The sequence below is a fragment of the Tenrec ecaudatus genome, chromosome 10 (genome assembly GCF_050624435.1).
Source record: "Tenrec ecaudatus isolate mTenEca1 chromosome 10, mTenEca1.hap1, whole genome shotgun sequence".
NCBI classification, from domain to species: domain Eukaryota; kingdom Metazoa; phylum Chordata; class Mammalia; order Afrosoricida; family Tenrecidae; genus Tenrec; species Tenrec ecaudatus.
Genome location: NC_134539.1, coordinates 143,706,578 through 143,717,151, shown reverse-complemented (window position 1 = coordinate 143,717,151; position 10,574 = coordinate 143,706,578). Strand labels below are relative to the sequence as shown.

Below are 10,574 nucleotides of genomic sequence, written 5' to 3'. Positions count from 1 at the left end.
GACATGGCCCTGTGGTCACACCAGGCGGGGCAGCGGCCCATGAAAACAGCTGGGTCTTTGTGGTACACCAAAGGAAAAGAGCTCAAGACGATTTTTAAATTCCTTTGTTTCTTTTATTAAAATACTTTCATTGGGGGTTCTTACATCTCATCACATTTGCACATATGGCGCCATCATCATTTTCCAAGCATTCTCTTCCCACTTGAGCCCCTGATATCAGCTCCCCAGTTCTTCCCCTCCCTCCCCCCCGCCCTCCCTCACGAACCCTTGATAAATTATAAATGATTTTTCCATATCTTACATCGTCCTCCGTCGCCCCTCACCCAAAATTTCTTGTTGTCTTCTAGCCCTTAGGCTATCGCATCTGTGTATTTCAATATTTACTCTTAAGTTTGTTGAGAAGCATCAGGAATCCCACTTAGGGTTCTAACGTGGTCCTCAGGTTTTTACAATACAATATATTAACACACATTTTCCCTACCGATTAGAAATGCCATATTGCTCAGACACTAAATTCCCATATATAGTTTATATCTGGACTTGTGTTCTGTTCATTGTTTTACTTGTTGAGTCATATACTAGTACTACCCTTTTAAAAATGGTGGTAGCAATGTTGCTTCAGACTCCTCCCCCTTGATGTTGACGCCCTCCTTGGCAGCCAAGGTCATGGCTCTGGTTGGCCCGTGGTTAGAAGTGCACGCTTGGGGCTGAAGAGCGGGAGAAGCAACGGCTGTGGCTGACACGCTCCCTCTCCCACTGCCTGGTCTTCAGTTTCTGGGTGGGAGGCAGATGTGCAGACGCAGTACAGTACAGTACCGGTCTCCAGATTGTAATAAAATCTACAGATTAAAATTGAAGAGAGTTAAGCAAAGTTACTGGATCCAAAGTCAACCCACCCAAAATAATTATATTCCTCTGTAGCAGCTCCAAAAACTAAAAATATACTTAAGTACAGCATGAAAATAGCAAGTATCTAGCAATAGTTCTAATAAAATAGATGCAAGAATTTTATGCAGCAAATGATATAACGTTGAGAGAATTGAAGGCTTAAAACAAGATTATAAAACCACCCAGAACAAAAAAACATCATATTAATTGTAGCACCGACGAAACGTACAACTTTCCTCTAGTTTACTATCTTCCTCCCCTTTACTATCATGACCTCAGTTCTACCTTGCAAACCCAGCTAGATCAGAGCATGCACACTGGTACAGATAAGAGCTGGAAATCCAAGAGAGCGGGGAATCCAAGACAGATCACCCCTCAAGACCAATATTGAGAGTAGCGATACCAGGAGGCTAAGGGGAAGGTGGGGGAGAAAGGGGGACCATCATAATGATCTACATCTAACCCCATCCCAGGGGAATGGACAACAGAAAAGTGAGTGAAGAGAGACAGTGGTCAGTGTAAGGCATGAAAAAATAATTTATAAATTATCAGGGGTTCATGAAGGGGAGGGGGGAAAATGAGCCAATGGCAAGGGTTCAAGTAAAAAGCAAATGTTTTGAGACTGATGATGGCAACAAATAGACAAATGTGCTTGACACACTGGATGTATGTATGGATTGTGATAAGAGCTATCTGAGCCCCCAATAAAATGATAAAAACAAGAAAAACTTAGAGAAGATCACAATAAAGGCTCATACTTTTATGTCCTCCACTAAGAAAATATTTCCTCTGGATATAAACCCGAAAGGGAGAGGATAGACAAGATCTCTCATACTCTTCTTCAAAATTAAGACAGTGAAAAAGAAAACTACAGAGTGGGACAATAAGTACCAAAAGTACAAAAAACCCCAGATCCCAGTAAACAGATAGGCAGGGGCCTCAGACAGATGCTTTATAAAAACTGAAATGACCTAAAATTTTGGGAAAAGTGCTCATTTCTGAGTGGTCAGCAAAGTGCAAGCTAAAAGCACTACGAGATACCGATGCCCAGCGTCCCCCTCCCCAGGAAGCACGCTGCACACGTTACTTCTCTCCGTCTGCTGGGCGTGGACGTCGCTCCTGATTTTACCGTCTCGAAAACAAACTCACTGCCATTGAGTCGATGCCAACTCAGTGACCCACAGGGCGGAGTCGAGCTGCCTTCTTCAGGGGAGCCTCTGGCGGGTTTGAATCGCTGACCGTGAGGTTAGCCGCCCGACAACTCATGACTCACGACGCCACCAGGGCTCCTAGGTTAGTGTTTGAAGGGTTGTGGGTGTGCATGTTATTTGGTATTATCTGATAGGTTATTGGGGGGGGGGTTCTGAGAACGCTCAAATATTTTTACCCATATAATGAATGTTATGTTACTGGCTTCTTTATTTTCTACTAGTTAGGCTTATGAAAAGTCGCATAAGAACGTGGTACTTTGATATGGAAGAAAACTGCCTGCAGAAATGGCTAACATAAAAGACAGTGTCCAAGTTTGAAGGTGTAGAGAAATATGAGGGCTTTCTTGGGAGAGAGAGAGATGCCGGTGGAGGGTGGGGTGGGATTAGCACCTCCAGGGGCAACCCTCAGAGCCTTGGTAGTGCAGTGGGTTAAGCTTGCTAACCCAGAGACCAGCTGGGGAAGCGCACCATGTGCTGGGGGAGAAAGTTGGGGCGGGGCAGTCTCCTTCCCTAGGGGCAGCGCTGTTCTCCAGATTCATAACTTCTGCTCCTTGGGATCGCGCCCCGCATAAGTGATGTGGCTCAGAAGGCCTTCCCTCAAGCTCTGCTTTCTGGGCCAACCCAGGATAAGTCAGTGCATTTGGTGACAGTAGGAAGCTCCCCAGACCCTGAAGTCTCACTGGACAGATGGCAACCAGCCTCCACTGCTGGTCTTCAGTGGCTTGGCGACAAACCACAATACACTGGGTCGTATTGCTGCATTGCCACCCAGCCTTTGCGGAAACCAAAGCGGATTGCAAACTGCACCCACCACCCAGCTTCCTCGTTTCATGTGCTGTGCGAGTCTGGTTTGGGTTTGCCTCCCTCCTCCCCCCCCCCCACCCGCTCCCCCTCTCCTGCAGTGGAGGAGGAGGAGCAGCTGGAAAGTGAGTAGAGGCCTTTAGGCAATAGCACTGGAAAGGTGAGGGGTGAAGATAATTTCATCAATTGTGGAGTTGGTTGGTTTTTATTAACTGCCACCAAGTCAGGGCCTCGGTGGCAGCTTTTAAAACCCCTCTCTCCTGCGGCCTAAGGCCAGGCTGCGGGGACGTCTTAGTGCGACTATGAAAAGCCGATCTAGAAGGTCTCCAGCGGGAACCTCAGAGCATTGACAGAGACAGAGTGGACGTAGGATGTGGGCATGTGAGACTTGGAAAGTCCTGTTCCACTGGCCTTCCAGGCCAACCAGAGCAGCCTTTTTCCCTTGCTAGGGGAGACTGTCCCGCTTGTTAGAAGACCTCATCTGAAGCAGATACTCCACATTATTTTGCTTGGCATTGGATCGATAACTACGACCAGAACTCAGCAGGACCCGCATGGGAAAGTATAGTCCCAGCTATGGGAGGCCAAAGCTTACGTAGTCAAAAGACTGCAGACATTCCTACGCTCTACCAGGACAGAGGGACAGAAGTAGGTCTTCAGAGTGTTGGCTGGAAGGGGTGGAATATAAGACTGGACAGGGATATCAACACACACGCACACACCAGTGAAACCACATTCATAACCTCAGCCTGAGCGGATATTACCACAGGCTTGGTAGCTAATGACCGCTCAAAAGAAGAACGGAACGGAGAGGTTTGGGTTAAACTGCTAAGAGTTCTAGAACCTGCCTCTTGGATTCAATTGGACGGAAAGCTCCTGTGAAAGATGCCAACTTTGTCTCCCCTCACCCTGCACTCGGCCCCGGCGGCAGCTCTCCCCATGGAAGGCTGGTATTAGCGCTATCTCGGGCTGAGCAGACCAGCCATGTCAAAGTACAGATGTGTTTGCAGCCTTACAACATCTGGAAGCACATTCAAACCGCCAGGGATGAGAAACGGGTGCTTATTGAGTAGTCTTGCTTCTCAGTGTCCTCAGACATTTTGCAAGGTCACCCTACTTCCTTTTTCAAAATTAGACGTGGGATTTTGCTTCTGAGCCCTCAGCCTGGGGCCAGAGAAATCTGGAAGAGAGTCCTTGTAACAATTTCAGAATGCTTTTATGAAGAACAATACGCTTTTTTAAAATGATGTGGTTGTCGGGTAATGGTCCAGGCCTACATACAGTGAAAACAATTCAAAACCATTACCAGTGGGAACCGACCTGATGACAGGACTGGATGTCCCCACCTGGGCACAAGGAGCAGCGTTGAAAATGGGAGACGGATTCCCTGGAACTGGCCAGGCCGCCATGTTTGAATGTCGGCAAGTTTTCCCTTTTCTTTATGACAGCCATCTCCCCGCAGCCCCGCATTTATTTGTTCAACAGGTTTCCTGGCATATAATTCACAGATCAGACAATTCAACAGTTCCGTCACATCGAGAGCTGCATGATCCATAGAAATCATCCTTATAAAAAGTATCTTACCCTGTGATGTGGTTTGTTTCTCTCGATTTCAGTTGAGTTGAGAATATACATGTTCGGTTTTACCATCACTACAGGCTTCTGAAAAGTAAGTTGGGGGTGGCCATTGAGAAAACTTGGCATAGGTACTCAGCATGGCTATAAAAATAAAACCTTATTTCAAAGACTGTTGTAGGGTAAGCATCCGACTGCTGATCCCAAAATCAGAGGTTCAAGCCCACCAGCCACTGCAGGACAAAGATACGGCTGTCTATTCCCACACAGACTTCCCGCCTGGGAAACCGAATAGAGGGCTGTGATGGGTCAGACCAGGTTTTCATGTTTTAGGCATTTCAAGTAGCTGGGTGACCTGACAGAACCAACTATTAATTTTTTCTAGAACTATATTAAGTAATTGTGAAATTTTTCTAGTCGTATCCTGCCTCTTCCTCTGGATTTCTTGTGTGACATTTCCCCTGCCACACCCATCCCTCCCACCCACGTTTCCCCTGAGGATGTTTCTTAGGAGCTGTGGTCTTGGTTACTGTGGGTGTTCTGGAGTTTAGGTGACTCCCATCCACCCCAAACTAGAGCTCCTAAAGGCCAGAAGTCATAGTGTGGCCTCACGGGAACACCTGTCTCATTTCAACGGGCTGCAGCTCACCATGCTTCCCTGGTGCCACCTTCTGGAAGATGGGGGTAGCGTAATGTATCTCCTGGGAGTGGTCGGTGCCTGGGCAAAAGACAAGGAATGGGAGTTACTGAGCCAACCACCGAGTCTGTGACCAGATGAAGCCAACCGCCCTGGTAACAGTTCATAGCCGCTGGACTTCCAGAAAGCTCTTACCATCTCGGGCTGTGGAAGCATACTGCCTTGCTTCCAACCTTGACGTAGATTCTTTATCTGTAAAATGGGAAAGACATACGTTGGGAGTTAATGATGTTTCCCGAGAGTGCTGGCGAGGTACGTAGCAAGTGCCTGAATCTGATTTACCATAAAGCTGTGCGTGCTCTCTGTTCTAAGGAATAACTTAGAAGACCCCGGAATATTGTGTGAGAAACGGATGGTGTAGACATGCGTATCCATATGTTACCATTTCCATGCTCTGGTGCACATGGTCTATCTGTGGAAGGATGTGAAAAGTAAGTAGTCTCCCCAGGGGAGCAGGACTAGTTGGGAGGGAGCCATCACAAGCAATTGCTTTTGTTTATTTCATTGGTTACCCATGTGTCTATTACTTCGAAGGACGACAGCAAACCGACAGAGCCCCCCAAAAAGCCAAGACCCTTCACCTGCTTTGTCGTTATGGATGGTTGCATATTCAGTCACGTCCATGGTCATAACTCCATTGTCCTTGGGCACGTTATCTCTCATGGCTTTTCCTACAAAATGATTACATTAGGTCAGTCCAGCTACATGTTTGCAGCTCTGCCCTTGAGCAGATAGATGCCTTTGAACTTCTGAGAGAAAGCTTGAGCCTGCTGACACGCCCAGAGCCTAAGTCACCTGAGACCCTTAGGATTTCTTTTCCAGTCTTGATGGGCATCACCTTTGCTTATCAGACCATGCTCGAGGCGGTCAGACACGTTTTCTTTTCCTGCTGAAGAGAACATTTGCCAAATGCTTTGTAGTTGCCACGGTTACTCAGTGGCGTACTATTTTAACCCAAGTCAGCCAATATTCAGTTCACTTTTGCAAGAAAGTAGGCGTTTTGCCTTTTTAATATAGCTTTTATTCGCGAACCGGATAAAGGTTCACCGTCGTCGAGATCATCAGCGTTACTTTAACAACTCGTCCTTGTCATCAGCTCACTCATGGCAGACCCCTCAGTGTCCCATCACGTCCCCTCCCTCCTTCCTTCCATCCTTCCTTCGGTCCTGTCCGTTCCGGGTCTTTTCTTAGCCCTTCTGCACCTCCTGCCCTGTGGTAGTTTCGTAATCTGGTGTCATTTTGAGAGGATTACAACTGAAGGAGTGGAGTCTGGTCTTTCGATCGGATCATAGCCAATGAGGCCTCTGTGTGGGCATGGCCTTCTCCTGAGAATTCTGGGAAATCTGGTATTTCCTCCTTGGAGACAGGACTTCCCTCTCTGCTGACTTCCCTGGGAGACATTGCAGCTGACAAGACACATGGAACTGCCTTAGTCCCCTGAGCCGGACAAGCCACATGGACGCAACCAGACCTCTGAAGCCAGAGAAGCCACAGAGAGATCCCTGCCAGCGCTGAGATGCTTACAAAGCCACGGGACCCAAAGACTCTCTACCCACTGGCTTGTGACCGTCCTGCATTTGGCATCACTGCATGGTTTCGTGAGTCTGAAGAGGACTTTGTAGATTGGTATTGGACTTATGGGCTAATATCGGGCTTATGACCTTGGACTTGACTGGGCTGGGATGTTTTCTTAATGTGCAGTTACCCTTTTTATAAACCTCTCTCTTCTATACATATGCGTGTTTATGAATTTGTTTCTCTAGTCTACCTGGCCTGACACATGCCCCTTTGGTCTCTTATGGTTGATGATTCTTAACTCTAGCTCGCTGGTCCCCTCAGGCTTGTATATTGTTTGACTGAAGACTGAGCCAGAGGGTTCCCAAAGAGTGACTAAGGACCATATGCTCCGGGGCTCCACCAGTCTCCTCAGTTAGCCTGGTCTCAGACCTAGGCTTTACATCGAAAGAGGAGACAAGCTTTAAATACATTATGAAGTGCATACATTTGTTTGGCATCTGTTTTCAAGTTTTATGTCCATTGAATTCCTGACTTCTCTGAATCAGGACTTTTGCTGGACACGGAGAACAGAGAGAGGCACAGGAACTTAACACCTTATCCTATAGTCCCCGGCCTCAGCTCCAGCACCGTCTCCCATGGCCTCATGTCGCAGACGGGCGTGCTGGGGCTAGGTAAAGCAAGCTGGCGAAGTCTATCCACGGTGTCCTTCAGGCAGCTAGCTGGGTGATGGCAGTGCGGAGATGCAGATATCATTTGGGCAAGTCTAGCTTACCCTCTGCGCTTGCGTGCCCGCTGAAAAGGCAACTGTGAATTCTTACCCAGAGGTGGTGATGGGAGAGGAAGATGGAGAAGTATGCAGACATTTATCTGCTTGGTTTTGAAAGACAGTTGTATATTCAGCAACTTCCAGGGTGTGACTCTAGAGGCTATACACATATCACCTCTCGTAGCTTTCCTTACGAAAGTCAGTACATAATTAGCAAATCGAATCAATTCTGCCCCATTTTGCTTGTCTCAGGAACAGTAATTAACCGAGGATTCTACTGGGGACATGAAGACATTCATGCAAAGAAACCATTTGCTTGTGGATACAGCACCTCATGTAGGGAGGAGAAGGACACCCCTCTTCATTCGTCCTCTAAGAGTAATGTTTAATTAACATGGAATGGCTAATTAAGCCCCCACCTCTCCAAGAGAGCCGACGCCCCGACCCTCCTCGAGACTGTGATCTTGTTTGGAGAAAGGGTCTTTGGAGATGCTATTAGTTAAGGTACGTGAGGTCTTACTGGAGTGCCGCGGACCCTAATTCAATGTGACTCTGAGTCCAAATCAACTCGATGGCAGTGAATTTGGAAGGTTTTTTGTTTTGTTTAGTTTTTGGTGTTCTTTTTTTTTTTTTTTTTTTTTTCATTTTTATCATTTATGGTGTTCTTATAAAAAGAGGAAAAGTAACAAAACCAGAGTGAGGCCAAGGGGAGACAGCTATGTGAAGAGGAGGCAGAGACTGGTGTGAATGGCGAGGATTGGTGGTATCCACCAGCATCCCGGAGAGGCGCGGAAAGAGCTTCCCCAAGGGCAGCAGGGCTCAACCTGAGGGTCTCCACCCCCTTGGGTGTCGAACGACTCTTTCACACGGGTCGCCTAGACCATCGGAAAACATATTTCCCATGACCTTAAGAACCGAGACACCACTCCTCTATCCCTCTCCAGGTGGGTCCTCTCACATGCAGATACGCCCACCTACGAGTACCCGGCGTGAAGCCTGTTACCCAGGCTACACCATGCTTCAAGACAAAATGTCATTGATTTGTCATTAGACATAAATATTTCACAATATATAATTACATGTTGTTTTGGTGATGAATCACTATGCTTTAAGTATGTTCAATTGGTAACCATGAAAATACATCCTGCATGTCAGATTCACATGATTCAGAACACTAGCAAAATGACAGTGATGAAGTAGCACCGAAAATAATGTTATGGCTGGAGGGTCACCACACATGAGGACGGCCGAGAACCACTGCCCGAGGGCCTTCAGAGAGATCAGAGTCCTGCCCACACCTTGTTTCTGGCTTCTAGCCTCCGTAGCAGATCATCAATTTCTTGTTTTAAGCCTCCTTTGGGTACTGTGTCCTAGAAAGGTAATAGAGCTGGACCCATTAAGGAAGCTGAGAAATACCAGGCGCTCGCCCTAGAGGAGCTTGTCACCAGGATGGGCGATGTAACCAGAGCCACGGTAAAACGTAGACTCTTACTTAAAAATAAAGAAGTCCGAGACGGTGGCAGCAGTACACTACACCAAGTCCCTCTTAGACACTGCACACGTCATATGCCCAGGAAGCCATCTAAGTAAGAAAAGGCCCTTCTGGGCGACACCCTACTATGTGCGAACTAAAGAGGTGTCTATTTCATTCACTGTCGCGCTTGTCATCTTTTCCTGCTCGCTTCATTTTTGGCCCCTTTCCCATTTCTGATCCCACTTTCACCCCCCTCCCCCTCCCCGCCGACACACACACACTCACTCTCTAGCTGCACCTCTGCCCCTGCTGCTGTCTGTGTCTTTCACCCTGGGAGACAAAGTCCCACACAGAACTTACTTGCTTTGTGTTTGGGTAGCTGCCAGCACAGCAGGATCAAGGCTATTACGATTAGCACCAGAACCAAGGCAGGAAGCAGCAGCTGCAGGCAAAGAGGACAGCCGCCTTCACCTGGAAGAGACAATTCTGGGGTCCGTCTCACGGCCCACTCCTCTCTCCCAATGACAGCGAACTGTTGAGTGTTCATGCAAGGACCAGCGCAACTGTGTCCCAGAGCGACAGACAGGCCCTGCACACTTGGTGCGGTCCAGTCGGTTCCGACTCACAGCCACCCTTGCCCCACAGAAGGAAGCACGGCCCGGCCCTGCACCGTGCTCACAGTTGTTCCTACATCTGAGCTCATGGTTGCAGTCACTGGGTCAGTCCCGCTTGTCCCAGGTCTTCCTCTACTTTAGCAAACGTGCTGCCCTTCTCCAGGGACTGGTCTCCCCTGAAAACATGTCCGGAGTATGCACAGCAGATGAAGTCTCCCTGCCCCTGCCTCTAAGGAGAATTCTGGTGGTAGCTCTGCCAAGAGCCTTTGCTTCTCCTTTTGGCAGCGCATGGTGCTTTCAGTATTCTTAGCCAGCCTCGTAATTCAAAGGCATCACCTTGGGTCTTCTTTCCTCCATGTCCGACTTTCACATACATGAGCTCACGGATAATACCGGGGCTTGGGCCAGGCCCACCTTAGTCCTCCAAGCCACCTCCTTGATGGTCAACGCTTCACAGACTTCTTGTGCAGCCCATTCACTCAGTGCAGTGACTCATCTCTCCTCTGGGCTGCTGCTTCCACAGGCATCGACTGCGGGGCCAAGCAAGACGAAATCCTTGAGTGCCGTGTGGTCCACTTATCGTGCTGTTCCCTCTGGGCTCCGTCGCCAGGGCTTTCTTGCCTTTACATTGAGTTGGAGTCCGTACTGAGGGTTGCCATTCTTGACCGTCATCAGCAAGGGCTTCAAGTCCATCTCACGGTCAGCAAGCAAGGCTGTGTTGTCTGCATATCGCAGGTTGTCAGTAAGCTTTCCTCCAATCCCGATGCCACATTCTGCTTCATGTCCTCCAGCTTCTCTATGATTTGCTCAGCACACAGCTTCAGGAAGTCTGAGAACAGGATGCAACCCAGATGCACACCCCTTTCCTGGTTTTAAACCATGCAGTATCCCCTTGTTTGGTTCACACAACTGCCTCTGGATTGATGGACAGATTGTGGGAAACAGAGACCGGATGTAAATGTAAACGGCCAAATTCTCTATGCTCATAATTATGGGGGGGAGGCCCTCACAGTTGTGAGATAAAAATTAC

General features: G+C 48.1%; 1 protein-coding gene across 1 annotated transcript in view; it reads right to left on the bottom strand.

The window, feature by feature from the left end:
• Nucleotides 1-4,512: 4,512 nt before the first annotated feature.
• Nucleotides 4,513-10,574, bottom strand: part of MILR1 (mast cell immunoglobulin like receptor 1) — a 37,832-nt gene continuing 31,770 nt past the window's right edge. The window contains exons 4-8 of the mRNA XM_075559682.1: nt 9,291-9,401; nt 5,754-5,843; nt 5,308-5,364; nt 5,125-5,193; nt 4,513-4,562 (exon numbers count right to left, since the gene is read on the bottom strand). Of these exons, the coding sequence (XP_075415797.1) occupies nt 4,513-4,562; nt 5,125-5,193; nt 5,308-5,364; nt 5,754-5,843; nt 9,291-9,401 (377 nt within the window). The remainder of the gene's footprint in view (nt 4,563-5,124; nt 5,194-5,307; nt 5,365-5,753; nt 5,844-9,290; nt 9,402-10,574) is intronic.